This window comes from Populus alba, chromosome 5 (genome assembly GCF_005239225.2).
Source record: "Populus alba chromosome 5, ASM523922v2, whole genome shotgun sequence".
Taxonomy (NCBI): Eukaryota; Viridiplantae; Streptophyta; class Magnoliopsida; order Malpighiales; family Salicaceae; genus Populus; species Populus alba.
In genome coordinates this window covers 3266095-3281793 of record NC_133288.1, presented here as the reverse complement: position 1 = coordinate 3281793, position 15699 = coordinate 3266095, and the positions used below count along the sequence as shown (strand labels likewise).

At 37.1% G+C, this 15699-nt stretch overlaps 2 protein-coding genes across 2 annotated transcripts; both read left to right on the top strand.

Annotated features, from left to right (window-relative positions):
• Positions 1 to 423: 423 nt before the first annotated feature.
• Positions 424 to 4885, top strand: LOC118051415 (uncharacterized). The gene is made up of 3 exons (XM_035062059.2): positions 424 to 2836; positions 3486 to 3655; positions 3751 to 4885. The coding sequence occupies exons 1-3, from the start codon at positions 484 to 486 to the stop codon at positions 4663 to 4665; spliced, it is 3438 nt and encodes a 1145-aa protein (XP_034917950.1). The 5' UTR covers positions 424 to 483; the 3' UTR covers positions 4666 to 4885.
• Positions 4886 to 5108: 223 nt separating this feature from the next.
• LOC140954222 (uncharacterized) lies at positions 5109 to 15691 on the top strand. The gene is made up of 4 exons (XM_073409239.1): positions 5109 to 5156; positions 10735 to 13576; positions 14216 to 14388; positions 14485 to 15691. Exons 1-4 carry the CDS (start codon positions 5109 to 5111, stop codon positions 15439 to 15441), a joined length of 4020 nt encoding a protein of 1339 aa, XP_073265340.1. The 3' UTR covers positions 15442 to 15691.
• The last annotated feature ends 8 nt before the right edge of the window (positions 15692 to 15699 follow it).

Sequence of the window (15699 nt, the reverse complement as noted above, 5' to 3'; positions counted from 1 at the left end):
TTTATTTTCAAAAAAAAATTTGAACACCTTTCAATCTGGTTAACTTATATAATTCATTACCCGAGATGTAAATAAGTTATTATAAATGAGTTAGGTTTAATAAATTTACATTAAATTGCATTTAAAGAGCCTTATGGTTATGGGAATGTTATAAATTTTGTTTTTTTTTTAATTCTTTATTTGATAATATATCAATTTTTTTATATTAATATATTAAAATAATTTAAAAATGTTAAAATAATAATAATTTTAAAAAATAAAAAATAAATTTTAAAAAATTCCAAAAATCGTAAAGCAGGGGGGGGCCATATACGGGGTATTATTAAGGTTTTCCCCAACACATTCATATGGATTATGATTTGCACAAAAATTAATCAACCGATTGACGACGACCTGTCGTTTTACCCTCACCAGCTTCTTTAGTAGTCTCCCTGGCCCCCTTCCGCTCCAGGGGGTGGTGCTAGGGTGTCGTCTCCTACTTCAATGGAGGAGAAGATTTGCAGCGAGTTGAAACTCGCTAAGTTAAGGCAACAAAGCCTCAACCGAAGTCTTAATGAAATTCACGAGCAAGCCTCTTCCATTCTCTCCCTCACTCTTCAATGGAAAGATATCGAAACTCACTTCGAGTCCACTTTCAATTCCATCGAAGACTCCGCCAAAGCGCTTCGCACGAAGGAACGGCAACTGGAGGCGAGAGAGAAGGAATTTGAATCGAAGGAGAAGGAGTTTGAGGAACGGTGCGAAGAATTTATAAAGTTGAGAGATGCGGAGATTGAGGAGCATTATAAAGAGATTGAGTTGAAGGAGAAGGATTTTGAGGAACGGCGTAGAGAGGTTGACTTGGAGAGGAAGCGGTTGGAGGTGAGGCGGAAGGAAGTCGAAGAGAGGGAGGAGTTGGTGGGAAAGAAGTTTGTTGGAGAGATTGAGTTGAAGGAGAAGAAAATCGAGGAAAGGGGAAAGGAAATTGAAGTGGAAAGGAAGAAGCTTGTTGAAGGGATAATGTTGAAGGAGAAGAAAATCGAGGAAAGGCGAAAGGAAATTGAAGTGGAAAGGAAGAAGCTTGTCGAAGGGTTTGAGTTGAAGGAGAAGAAACTTGAGGAAAGGCAAAAGGAAATTGAAGTGGAAAGGAAGAAGCTTGTCGAAGAGTTTGAGTTGAAGGAGAAGCAACTGAATGAAGGGCGCAGGGAAGTTGCATGGGCGAAGTTGAAGGTTGGGGAACAACTTAAGGAGTGTGAATTGAAGGAGAGACGGCTTGAGGATAGGGCTTTGGAGATTGAATTGGTGAGGAAGAGAAATGTGGAGTTTTTTGAAGAGCTTAAATTGAAGCAAAAGGAAGTTGAATCGGAGGACATGAAAAACAAGAAGTTTATAGAGGAGTTTGAATTGAAAGAGAAACAATTTGATGAAAGGTGCAAGGAAGTTGAATCGGAGAGAAAGAAGCTTGTTGAAAAGCTTGAATTGAAACAGAAACAATTTGATGAAAGGTGCAAGGAAGTTGAATCGGAGAGAAAGAAGCTTGTTGAAAAGCTTGAATTGAAGGAGAAGCAACTTCTGGAGCAGCAGAAAGAAGTTGAATTGGAAAACAAGAAAATTAAGAAATTTTTTGAAAAGCTTGAGTTGAAAGAAATAAATTTTGGTCAGAAAGTCAGAGAAAGGTATGATGAAATTGAGTTGAAGGAGAAGAAAGTCGAGGAAGAGTTGAGAGAAGTTGCATTGAGAGAAGAGAGGGTGGAGCAGAGATTTAGAGGGGTTGAAGAGAAGGAGAGGAGGGTTAGAGAGCTGTTTAAGGAAGTTAGGGTGAAAGATGACGAGTTTAGGGAATGGAGAAAAGGGGTTGAGTTGAAGGAGAAGGAACTTGAGATGAAAGGTAGGGAGGTCGAGGAGAGGATTAAAGAGATTGGATTGAAAGATAGGATGGTTGAGGAGAGGATTAAAGAGATTGGATTGAAAGATAGGAAGGTTGAGGAGAGGGTTAAAGAGATTGAATCGATGGAGAAGAATGTTAGCAAAAGGAGCGAGGAAGTTGAATTGGATAGGAGAAAATTAGAGGAAGGATTTAGAGAACTTGAGTTGAAAAGCAGGGAGGTTGAGGAGATAATTAAAGGGGTTGAGTTGAAGGAGAAGGAATTGGAGGAACGGTGTAGGGGGTTTGATTTGAAAGGGAAGCAAATTGAAGAGGTTCAGTTGAAGGAGAAGGAACTAGAAGAGAGGTTGCGGGAAGTTGAAATGGAAAATAAGAAGCGTTTGGAGCGAATTAAGGAGTTTGAGTTGAAGGAGAAACAAGTTGCTGATGCTTGTAATGCCCGTGTGAAGTCGGAGACCGTAGATTATTCTATAGATGCCAACCTACATTTTTCAGTGAAAATGGATGGAAGGGCATTGCAAATGTTTTTAAATAAGCGTTGTAAACATGATGAGAAGATGAAGAATGAGGTATCTATTGCTTTGGGACTTTCCTCGGATCCTGCAAAGCTGGTTTTGGATGCAATGGAAGGGTTTTACCCGCCCCATTTGAGGGAGGGTGATGTGGAGTTCAACGAGCTTGTTGTGAAAAGAAGTTGCAATCTTTTGCTTGAGCAATTAATGAAAATATCCCCAATAATCAAACCCCATGTGAGAGAAGAAGCAACGAAACTTGCCTTTCTTTGGATGACAAAGATGACAGTGGATGATCAGCACAATTTAGATGTTTTGGGATTTTTTTATCTCTTGGCTGCTTATGGACTGGCCTCTGCCTTTGATTCAGATGAGCTCATAAGCCGTTTGGTGATTATTGCTCGAAATAGGGAGATTCCTGAATTCTTGCGTGTCCTTGAACTAGGAGATAAAATTCCTGGTAAGTTTCTAATCCTTGTGCTTAGTATGATTTTTTTGCTTTCTTCTGTGTCTATAATCTAGTAATCCTTTTTCTTCCCTACCATGCTATTAATGAATTATAACTATTCTATATTTGGTATTGGCAGAAACTTGTATGTAATTAAAATTATAGTTTAATTCACATCTCAAGATTCTGTTATGTAAATACAAGATAGTGGAAAATTATGGAAATGCTTAAAAATGTTGGTCGTTTTTGGAGGCTTTCTTTGGTGGCAAGTCAATGAATCCTTTGTTGAATGGAGAATGCAGTGTATACCCTGTGTTTGGAGCAGAAATGTATGTAACTGGAATTAAAGGCCTATTTGAGTGTTCAGCTTATAGTCATTTGTTACGGTGTTGTCAAGAGTAGTAAAGGTCAAGGATAATCTTCTGCTAGTGCTAGCATCACCTGTCAATTTTTAAGCATCATATAGCCAAATTAGGCTTGGGAAATCCGCTTAAATCCATGGCTTGAAGCACACCAGTTTTTCCTTCCAACTTAGCCATTGATTTTCTTAATGCCTGGTGAAAATTAATTGATTCGATTCTCAATCAATTATTTTTTTCATTTGAAATATCTACTGGAGCGTGATAGAATTTGTAACTATTCTTTTGCATGCTTATAACAGGTTTTATTGAAAATCTTATCGTGAAGAAACAGCACATGGAAGCTATCAGATTCATTTGTGCATTTGAGATGGTTAATCAGTTCCCACCCGGACCTATCTTGAGGGATTACTTAAGTGGTTCCAAGAGTGCAGCCAAAAAAATTAGGAGGAGGAATTCAATTGAAGGACTGGTATGTTTTGCTGGTTTTCTCCTTCCATAAGTCATCTCTTCTCTTGCGTATGATCCAACTGTTATTATATTCTCACACTTAAAACTTGCTAGCAGGTTGAGTCTGTAAACAGAAGAGTAGCTGACCTAATGGTTGTACTGAAATGCGTTGAAGATTACAAGCTTGAAACTGTATTCTCACCAGATATCCTCAAGCGACAAATTATAGATGTCGGAAGACAACTTTCAATTAGGGAAACAAAGTTACCAAACCTGGGCAGCAATTCTCCTCAGCCTAATCTGAGTGAGAACAAACGTTTGGCCCGAAATGCTGCTGCTTCTGCCTCTGTCCTGTCGTCCAAATCTGTCTCTGTCTCTGCCACTAAACCTGCTCTCAAATCAACGATGGCTTCCTGTACTGCTACCTCAGCTGCTCCCATTACATTCACCTCCTACATTGCTTCCCCAGTCACAGTCACAGTCACCTCTCGTGCCCCAATGACTGCCTTTATTGCTAATCCAGTCGTCCCTATCATTGTTACTTCTCCCTCCACAACAGCTGCAGCCGCTGTTACCCCAATAGCAGTTGCCTCTCCCGCCTCTACTGCATCCATTACCCAAAGTACAGTTGTATCCCCCTCCTCAAGCAGTGCATCACCTTCTGGCTCAATCCCCAAGACTGAACCAAAATACCAGGGCTGTCAAGCACAGTACCAGGGCGGAAATAAACGCTGTCAAGCACAGTACCAGGGAAGTGATAAGCACCCGCACCCTCAAGAACAACACCAGAGTGGAAATAAGCGCCCTCGGATTGCTAAATCATCAGAGGTTCCTCTAAGAGCACCATTACTTCAAAACACTGGCATTGCACACCCAGTGCCTGTCCCTCATCTGCAAGCAGAAGGTCCTTTTAGAAATCAAAGGGCACCATATTTGAACCCATCTGGCCGACACTACAATTGTGCTGGTTATGGCCCACCAAACCCACAGATGAGCTCCCATTATAATTATGTATATCCATATTATCATTAGAACACATTTGGAAAACCTGGCTATGACAGTGCCCCCCCCTTCTGCGGCCATAGAATGTTTAAACTTTTTGCAGGTGTGGTTCCACATAATGTTAATACTTATTTTTTGCCTTGTATGGTAGTCTTATCTGCTGCACAGCTTGGTGTATATAATCGACTTAATGGTCTGGTTACCTCGGAGATTTGGGATCACAAATGCAAGAGCCTGTCTTTTCTTGTTATTGGTCTTTGGTTTTCAAATTTTCATGTCTTTTCTGCTTCGGTTCTCTAGGACAATCTTACCCCATCTGTCAGGAATTCGATATTGTTTGATCTACTTGTATTAGAATTTGATTTAGTCTGAGCTCATCAGCTGGACAATCTAGCATCACTGCATATCAGCCTATAAACCCAGCTATGAACTCCTTTATAATGCTGTAAATCCTTGTTGTCATTGGAGCATACATGGACCCCCTGACCATGATAATGCGACATCCTTTCAGAGACCACCAGGTGAATTGCCCGCGCAATGCCTCGGATTCTAACAAGAAAGAAGGTGATAGAATAAAATGAAAAAATAAAAAATAAATTGGCAAGCATTGAGATTAAACTGAGCGGCCATACGGAGTAGGCTATTAGCACGATGTCTTAACAATTCAAAAAAGGTGGAGAATCAAGCATCTAGGGTGCTAATTATGGTTGCAACACCAGCACATCAGTATTTGTAACTGATACAACAAAATAAGCCGTAAGGAACGAAAGCGAAACATCTGCAAGTGGTAAGTGAAGGAATCTGATGTTGGAACAGCAGGGGCTACACGAAGAACTGCCAAAAAAAAGAAGAAAGAAAGAGCATGAAATCCTGACGGAGCTGCTCGAAAACTTCATCTACTACACTGTTTCTTCATTAGCTCTCTCACTCTCCTTTTTTTCGCACACAAGTTGGAAAGAAGAAAGTCCTATAGAATCAAATAATTAACCTCCTCCATTGAGCAGACATCAAACTCAGGTAAAGAGAAGAAAACTGATGGGAAAGTCAAGAAAAAATACCAATCAAATGATATTCCAGTTGAAAGAAGTTAAAAAAAGTGAAATATAAGGAAAAAAGGAAAAAGAATAAAGCAGCAGCCGCACCAGTCTAACAAAATACAAAGAGTGAATCCACAGGTCGAGGAACCAAAACACAGACAAACAAACTTCACAATGCAACCAAAGGCGCAGTGCGGAAACTATAACACTTCTCTCACTTAGCTGAAGATATTCTGCTCACAGACAGTCCTGATGCATTTCAAAACCTGCAATGCATCAGCAAGTCAACTGAAAGGAATGACAGAAAAAAACTTGTTGCATGAATCAAGTCTAGCATCAATGCGGACAGACTAAAAAACGAAACTAAAATGGCATCAAGTCTGGAAGATAGAATCAAATTGAATCTGTCCCTAAAAATCCGACTAATCGGGAAATAGGATTCCAGGTTGGACAATCACTTAATCATTTGGTCCTAACAATCTCATAACAATCAGCTAATATTTGAACCTCATAAATACTTTTTTTCATAACCAATAACCATAGCCTACATTACATGCATGTAGAAATCTTTTTTAATCAAGCAAGCAAGCGACTCAGAACAATAAATAATGCTCTCAAAATGTAAAGAGTACTTTTTCATAAGAGTCATGACATTGGAAACAAACTACTCATTATTATTCATACTGATAAAATAAATATTCGAAAAGAGACAAATTCTTTTCAAACAAAACTTCGAGTTTTCTATCGAGCTTTCCGCTTTGAAACCCACAAAAACATAAAGTCACCTCATGATGTACCTTCATCTTCTTTCAAAGAAAAATAACCAGGGAGTTACATGATTCATTCTAAACAAATATTCCTTCATTAAAACCAAAAAAAGATAAAAGGAAAGAAGGGTTAATCAAAACTATTATTTGTTTGAGTCACTGACAAAGCATATTTAGAAGCAATGATCTATACAAGGGGGCAATATTGTGCTTAGAAGGAGATTTGATCTATTGGGGTAATGGAAAAAAAAAAAAGGAAAGGAAATTTCTTACAACGAGACAAGAGGGGCATTCTTGCTTACAAAATGTCGTTTGGTCCTTTCAATGAGTAACACTGAATGTGTTGGTAGTGAGACAATAAATTAATGAATGATTTTCTCAAATTGATCAATAAGACAGATAATTTCCAGTGAGTAAATAGATCACGATGGACATGATAAAAGCTGAGCTGAGTAATATTGCAAATATTCTAGAAAAGACTTATATAAGCCAACTCAAGTGAATTAAAAGTCAAGCGACCAAAAGGGCTCAAATCAGAATTAGCAAAACCTCATCAATTATGCAACAAAGAAGGTTCAGATGAAATGATGGCTTATATTTCCAATCATGTAAATGTGTATACATATCATCTAAAACTTTGAACAATGTGTTTTATAAAGATACATAAGAGAAATCCTTGATAAGATCCATCAAAAGAAAGGATATCTCGAAATAGCCAAGAATTGAAATACTTTTGAAATTTTTTACTTTTGAGAAATTTGTAACTTGATGAGGTCAACCATTATAATGAGATTATTTCTGAAAAATCTTTGTATTTTTCCACCTGGGTATATCACCCATTACAATGAAACTGTTTCTGAAAGTCTCTTATATTTTTGCACTTGGATAGGTCACTCATTACAATAAAACTATTTCTGAAAGTCTCTTATATTTTTTCATCTGGGTAGGTCACTCATTACAATAAAATCATTTTTACAAATATCTTTGTATTCTTCACCTGGATAGGTCACCCATTACAATGACACTATTTCTAAAAAATCTTTGTATTTTTTCACCTAGATAGGTCATTCATTACGATTAGACCATTTTGAAAAATCTTTGTAATTTTTACCATGAGTAGATCATCCATTACAATGAGACAACTTTTAAAAAATCCTTATATTTTTCACCATCAAGCTGGTCACCTAAAACTATTAGATTACTTTAGAAAAATCCTTGTATTTTTTACCATCAAGCTGGTTGCCTGGAGCAATTAAACCATTTTAAAAAAAATTCTTATATTTTTCACCATTGGACAGGTTGTCTGGAACAATTACACCACTTTCAAAAAATCTTTGTATTTTTCACCAACAAGCAGGTTTGTTGCAACAATTAGATCACTTTCAAAAAATCCTTGTATTTTTCACCAACTGGTAGGTCGTTTAGAACAATTACACTATTTTAAAAAAATCTTTATATTTTTCACCATTGGACAAGTTATCTGGAACAATTAGACTATTTAAAAAAAAAATTATTTTCATTAACAAGGAAAGTTACCTTTCAAATGACTAATTTCTCAATTTTAACATCTTTCAGCGAAGGTCATTCGTTAATTTATTACTGTCAAAGTTTACAAGATTCTTGAAAGAAGCAAAAATCATTTTTAATGCCTACTTTTCTTTATAAATTTAGTACACAAATCTAAAAAAAACAAAATTATTCAATGTATTTGCATCATAAATATTATAAAAAAAGTGGCAATTGTGATAACTCAATTTTTTATTTTATTTTTATTAATAAAAATAATAAAAATGATGATAAAAAAATGATGAAGAGTAAATTGAAATTTGGGTTAAGACAACATAAATTGAAAGCTTGAGGACTTAATTAAACTTTTGATTAGTTTAATTAATTAAATCAAGAGTTTAATTGATTTTTTCAGGGTTAATTTTGAAAAAATTAAAAGTTGAAGAGCTAATTGAGGACTGGATTGATTAAATTGAAAACTATGGACTGTTTTGTAAATGGCGCCAAAATTCAGGTGTTTAATTGCAATTAATCTAGGGGCAAAATTAAAAATAGATTTTTCTTGAATAAGGGCCCAATCGTTAAATGTCATAAGTTCAGGGGGGCAAGTTTTAAATAGCTATTGCAGAGTAGAAGACGACGCCGTTTCAAAAACTATTCATCGCCTTCTTCCTAGGAACCGTTTCAGCAGTAAAGGCACCAAAACCGTTTCACGGACCAAGTCTCCCAGCTGCTATCCCTCGCCTACACGATGCACGAACGCTTGGCATTCTCTGGCTATAAAAGCAAGAGAAGAGAAGAGAATGGGGGAGAAAAAAAAACACGAAAGAAACTGAGGGAAGAAGGGAGAAAACTGAGAAGAACGAAAACACAGGGACAAAGGGAGTGAAAGAGAGAACAGGGACGAACAGAGGAAACCTGGGAACAGAGACGCGAAGGAGAAAGACAGAGGCACAAAACAGAAGGAAACCAAGGAGGAGCAAATACAGGGAGAGAGGAAGGCCGAAAAAAACCAGTAGAGAGAGAAGCAAACAAACAGAAATAGGGACAGAAACGAAGAGGGAGAAGGACCAGAGAACACGAACAGAGAAAACAGAGCCGAAGAAAAGAACAACCAGAGGGAAAACAAACGAAAAGAGGAACAGAGAGAGCATCGTCCAATACACCATCATCTTCAGCTACGCAGGTAAGCTTTCGTTTTCCCTCCCCTTAGAAATATAATTACCCTGTCACTGTGCACGTGCACGTGCCAGCTGACACTAAATATACTTGCACTTAATTTGTTAATGTGTTAGAAACCAAGTTAAATCATTTATCTTTTCTTTTAATTAGAATTTTGGAATAAACATGTTAATTGTTGAACGAGTTAAAAGCAAAGCTTTGAATTTTAAATTTTTCAAAAAAACTTTGATAATAGAATGCATTCAAAATTATATATTTTTTTGTGGAATTATATTTTAAAATATATTTAAAATTACAAAAAGGGCATGACGGCGTCACGGACACTATTTTTTGGTGTTTTTTTTTAATAAAAAAACTCTTAGAAAAAGGGGTCAAAATTGGTTACCTCAAAGTTCAATAAAACATGAATCCTATGTTAATGCTGTGGCATGGATTTTATGACTTTCAACCTTCAGTTTCGAATAGCTTAGCAAACCATGGATTTTATGTCGATATATGATTTAATGAACAAACACTCTTGAGATTTTAAATGATATGACAAATACATATAGCATGAGAAATAAAGAAATTTAAAACAAGTTTATGTAAAACATAAATGATAAGCTAAAAGTGCTAAATAATACGAGATATATATATATATATATATATATATATATATATATATGTTGTGCATGAATTGTTTGATTATATATGGCAACTTAATTTATTATTTATTTTTAAATTTGATGTTATATATATAGTATAATAATAATCACACATGTTAAAGAATAATATAAATTATATCTTAAAATTTTAGTTTAAATTTTTAAATTGAGAATGATTCTTTAATAATATATTAAGTTTTTTTTTTGATCACAAGTTTAAATCTCATCATTTTTCCATATAAATTTTAAGTTCAAATTATTTTTATTTGAATAAATATTTTAAAGAATAATATAAATTATATCTCAAGAATACAACTAATAATTTAAATTTTTAAACAAAAATATAAAGCATATAGGTTGCAGGAAAAAGACAACTCTCTAAGATTGTATTTGGCCAAGTTTTAAATAAAATCAACTTGAAAAATTTGACGATTTAACTTTTTATAAAGTCTATAGTCTAGTTTATTTTCTATATATATAAAAAAATTAAAATCATCTTGTTTAAACTTTTTATTTTAAAAAACATTTAATCTTTCAATCTAGCTAGCTTATATGACTTATGATCTAAGCTATATTATAGAATGAGTCGAGTTTAATTAACTTTACATGAAATTATTTTGAAAGAATTTGTTTAAAAATGTCATAAATATTTATTTTTAAAATTATTTTTACTTAGTAATACATCAGATATTGTTTTTTATAAAATTTATTTTTGATATAAACATATTAAAATAATTTAAAAATATATTAAATATAATAATTTAAAACTAAAAAAATAAAATTTAAAAAACTTCAAAAATAGTATAACAGGTTCCATATACGGGATATTATTAAGGTTTTCCCATCACATTAATAGTGATTATGATTTGCTCAAAAACTAATTAACCAATTGACGACGACCTGTCGTTTTACCCTCACCAGCTTTTTTGGTGGTCTCCCCTCCGCTCCAGGTAGTGGTGCTAGGGTATCGTCTCCTACTTCAATGGAGAGAAGATTTGCAGCGAGTTGAAACTCACTAAGTTAAGGCAACAAAGCTTCATCCGAAGTCTCAATGAAATTCACGAGCAAGCCTCTTCCATTCTCTCCCTCACTCTTCAATGGAAAGATATCGAAACTCACTTCGATTCCACTTTCAATTCCATCGAAGACTCCGCCAAAGAGCTTCACACGAAGGAACGGCAACTGGAGGGGAGAGAGAAGGAAGTTGAATCGAAGGAGAAGGAGTTTGAGGAACGGTGCGAAGAGTTTATAAAGTTGAGAGATGCGGAGGTCGAGGAGCATTATAAAGAGATTGAATTGAAGGAGAAGGATTTTGAGGAACGACGAAGAGAGGTTGAATCGGAGAAGAAGCGGTTGGAGGAGAGGCGGAAGGAAGTCGAAGAGAGGGAGGAGTTGGTGAGAAAGAAGTTTGTTGAAGGGATTGAGTTGAAGGAGAAGGAAATTGAAGTGGAAAGGAAGAAGCTTGTTGAAAGGATTGAGTTGAAGGAGAAGAAAATTGAGGAAAGGCAAAAGGAAATTGAAGTGGAAAGGAAGAAGCTTGTTGAAAGGATTGAGTTGAAGGAGAAGAAAATTGAGGAAAGGCAAAAGGAAATTGAAGTGGAAAGGAAGAAGCTTGTCGAAGGGTTTGAGTTGAAGGAGAAGAAAATCGAGGAAAGGCAAAAGGAAATTGAAGTGGAAAGGAAGAAGCTTGTTGAAGAGTTTGAGTTGAAGGAGAAGCAACTGAATGAAGGGCGCAGGGAAGTTGCATGGGTGAAGTTGAAGGTTGGGGAACAACTTAAGGAGTGTGAATTGAAGGAGAGACGGCTTGAGGATAGGGCTTTGGAGATTGAATTGGCGAGGAAGAGAAATGTGGAGTTTTTTGAAGAGCTTAAATTGAAGCAAAAGGAAGTTGAATCGGAGGACATGAAAAACAAGAAGTTTATAGAGGAGTTTGAATTGAAAGAGAAACAATTTGATGAAAGGTGCAAGGAAGTTGAATCGGAGAGAAAGAAGTTTGTTGAAAAGCTTGAATTGAAGGAGAAGCAACTTCTGGAGCAGCAGAAAGAAGTTGAATTGGAAAACAAGAAAATTAAGAAGTTTTTTGAAGAGCTTGAGTCGAAGGAGAAGCAAGTTGAAGAAAGGCGCCTGGTAGCTGAATTGGGGAATAAAAAGTATGTTGAAGAGGTTGAATTGAAGGAAAAGCAACTTGAAGAGCGGTGTACGGTAGTGGAGTCGGAAAAGAAGAAACTTGAGGAACAGTCCAAGGAGATTGAACTGAAGGAGAAACATCTTGAAGAGCAGTTGAAAGAAGTTGAATTGGCAAACAAGAGGTTTTTCGAACAAGCTAAAGAGCTTGAGTTGAAGGAGAAGCACCTCCTGGAGGGGTTTAAGGAACTTGAAATGGAAATTTTGGTTAAGTTGAAAGAAGAGAACTCTAAGGAGTGGAGAAGAGAGCTTGAGTTGAAAGAGATAAATTTTGGGCAGCAAGTTAGAGAAAGGTATGATGAAATTGAGTTGAAGGAGAAGAAAGTGGAGGAAGAGTTTAGAGAAGTTGCATTGAGAGAAGAGAGGGCGGAGAAGAGATTTAGAGAGGTTGAAGAGAAGGAGAGGAGGGTTAGAGAGCTGTTTAAGGAAGTTAGGGTGAAAGATGACGAGTTTAGGGAACGGAGAAAAGGGGTTGAGTTGAAAGGTAGAGAGGTTGAGGAGAGGATTAAAGAGATTGGATTGAAAGATAGGAAGGTTGAGGAGAGGCTTAGAGAGATTGGATTCAAAGATAGGAAGGTTGAGGAGAGGCTTAAAGAGATTGGATTCAAAGATAGGAAGGTTGGAGAGAGGCTTAAAGAGGTTGGATTGAAAGATAGGATGGTTGAGGAGAGGCTTAAAGAGGTTGGATTGAAAGATAGGAAGGTTGAGCAGAGGCTTAAAGATCTTGGATTGAAAGGCAGGGAGGTTGAGGAGAGGGTTAAAGAGATTGAATCGATGGAGAAGAATGTTGGCAAAAGGAGCGAGGAAGTTGAATTGGATAGGAGAAAATTAGAGGAAGGATTTAGAGAACTTGAGTTGAAAAGCAGGGAGGTTGTGGGGATAATTAAAGGGGTTGAGTTGAAGGAGAAGGAATTGGAGGAACGGTGTAGGGGGTTTGATTTGAAAGGGAAGCAAATTGAAGAGGTTCAGTTGAAGGAGAAGGAACTAGAAGAGAGGTTACGGGAAGTTGAAATGGAAAATAAGAAGTGCTTGGAGCGAATTAAGGAGTTTGAGTTGAAGGAGAAACAAGTTGCTGATGCTTGTAATGCCCGTGTGAAGTCGGAGACCGTAGATTATTCTATGGATGCTAACCTACATTTTTCAGTGAAAATGGATGGAAAGGCATTGCAAATTTTATTAAATAAGCGTTGTAAACATGATGAGAAGATGAAGAACGAGGTATCTATTGCTTTGGGACTTTCCTTGGATCCAGCAAAGCTGGTTTTGGATGCAATGGAAGGGTTTTACCCGCCCCATTTGAGGGAGGGTGATGTGGAGTTCAAAGAGGTTGTTGTGAAAAGAAGTTGCAATCTTTTGCTTGAGCAATTAATGAAAATATCCCCAGCAATCAAACCACATGTGAGAAAAGAAGCAACGAAACTTGCCTTTCTTTGGATGACAAAGATGACAGTGGATGGTTACCACAATATGGATGTTTCGGGATTTTTTTATCTCTTGGCTGCTTATGGACTGGCCTCTGCTTTTGATTCAGATGAGCTCATAAGCCGTTTGGTGATTATTGCTCGAAATAAGCAGACTCCTGAATTCTTGCGTGTCCTTGAACTAGGAGATAAAATTCCTGGTAAGTTCCTAATCCTTGTGCTCAGTATGATTTTTTTGCTTTCTTCTGTGTCTATAATCTAGTAATCCTTTTTCTTCCCTACCATGCTATTAATGAATTATAACTATTCTATATTTGGTATTGGCAGAAACTTGTATGTGATTAAATTTATAGTTTATTTCACATCTCAAGATTCTGTTATGTAAATACAAGATAGTGGAAAATCATGGAAATTCTTAAAAAAGTTGGTCGTTTTTGAAGCTTTCTTTGGTGGTAAGTCAATGAATCCTGTATTGCATGGAGAATGCACTGTATACCCTGTGTTTGGAGCTGAAATGCATGTAATTGCAATGAAAGGCCTATTTTAGTGTTCAGCTTATAGTCATTTGTTACGGTGTTGTCAAGAGTGGTAAAGGTCAAGGATAATCTTCTACTAGTGCTAGCATCACCTGTCAATTTTTAAGCATCGTATAGCCAAATTAGCCTTGGGAAATCCATGGCTTGAAGCACACCAATTTTTCCTTTCAATTTAGCCCTTGACTTATTTAATGCCTGGTGAAAATTAATTGATTCGATTCTCTTTCAATTATTTTTTTTCATTTGAAATATCTACTGGAGCGTGATAGAACTTGTAACTATTCTTTTGCATGCATATAACAGGTTTAATTCAAAATCTTATCTTAAAGAAACAGCCAATGGAAGCTATCAGATTCATTTATGCATTTAAGATGGTTAATCAGTTCCCACCCGGACCTATCTTGAGGGATTACTTAAGTGGTTCCAAGATTGCAGCGAGAAAAATTAAGAAGAGTAGCAAATCAATTGAAGGACTGGTATGTTTTGCTGGCTTTCTCCTTCAAGATGTCAATCTCTTCTCTTGTGTATGATCCAACTGTTATTATATGCTCACACTTAAAACTTGCTAACAGGTTGAGTCTGTAAAGAGAAGAGTAGCTGACCTAATAGTTGTACTGAAATGCGTTGAAGATTACAAGCTTGAAACTGTATTCTCACCAAATAGCCTCAAGCAACAAATAAAAGATGTCGAAAGACAACTTTTAATTAGGAAAACAAAGTTATCAAACCTGGGCAGCAATTCTCCTCAGCCTAATCTGAGTGAGAAGAAACGTTTGGCCCCAGGAGCTGCTGCTTCTGCCTCTGTCCTTGCACCCAAATCTGTCTCTGCCACTAAACCTGCTCTCAATTCCACGATGGCCGCCTGTACTGCTACCTCAACTGCTCCCATCACAGTCACCTCCCTCTCTCCAACTGTTGCCTACGTTGCTTCCCCAGTCACAGTCACCTATCTTGCCCCAGTTACTGCCTTTATTGCTAATCCAGACGCCCCCATTGATGTCACTTCTCCCTCCACAACAGCTGCAGCTGCCGTTACCCCAATAGCAGGCGCCTCTCCCTCTACAGCGTCCATTACTGCATCCACTACCCGAAGCGGAGTTGTCTCCCCCTCCTCAAGCAGTGCATCACCTTCTGCCTCAGTCCCCATGACTGAACCACAATACCAGGGTGGAAATAAGCGCTGTCAAGCACAGTACCAGGGCAGTGATAAGCACCCTCAAGAACAACACCAGGGTGGAAATAAGCGCCCTCGGATTGCTAAACCATCAGAGGCTACGTCAAGAGCACCATCACTTCAAAGCACTGGCATTGCACACTCGGTGCATGTCCCTCATCAGCGAGTAGAAGGTCCTTTTATAAATCAAAGTGCACCATATTTGAACCCATCTGGTGGATACTACAATTGTGCTGGTTATCGCCCACCAAACCCACAGTTGAGCTCCCATTATAATTATGGATATCCATCTTATCATCAGAACACATTTGGAAAACCTGGCTATGACAGTGCTGCCCCCTTTCAGCGGCCATAGAATGTTACATGAAACTCTTGATGACATGGGGCTTGTTAAAGTGGTAGAGGATTTCTTAAAATCATCTGTGCTCAACAACCAGCTGAGAAACTGTCAAAAAAAAACCCTTGTGGTAATCTAGTAGCTTATAGCTAGTTAACCTTATTCTAGGACTTTGATGCCTTTGCTCAAAGATTCCAACATGCTAAGAAGATTAAACTTTTTGCAAGTGTGGTTCCAGATAATGTTAATTATTCTTTTTTGCCTTGCATGTTATTG

Excerpts from the sequence above, each read along its gene's own strand:
- LOC118051415 (XM_035062059.2), top strand. The coding sequence starts at position 484 with ATGGAGGAGAAGATTTGCAGCGAGTTGAAACTCGCTAAGTTAAGGCAA. Across the intron at positions 2,837-3,485 it reads ACTAGGAGATAAAATTCCTG|GTTTTATTGAAAATCTTATC; the intron begins GTAAGTTTCTAA and ends TGCTTATAACAG. Across the intron at positions 3,656-3,750 it reads GGAATTCAATTGAAGGACTG|GTTGAGTCTGTAAACAGAAG; the intron begins GTATGTTTTGCT and ends ACTTGCTAGCAG.
- LOC140954222 (XM_073409239.1), top strand. The coding sequence starts at position 5,109 with ATGGACCCCCTGACCATGATAATGCGACATCCTTTCAGAGACCACCAG. Across the intron at positions 13,577-14,215 it reads ACTAGGAGATAAAATTCCTG|GTTTAATTCAAAATCTTATC; the intron begins GTAAGTTCCTAA and ends TGCATATAACAG. Across the intron at positions 14,389-14,484 it reads GCAAATCAATTGAAGGACTG|GTTGAGTCTGTAAAGAGAAG; the intron begins GTATGTTTTGCT and ends ACTTGCTAACAG.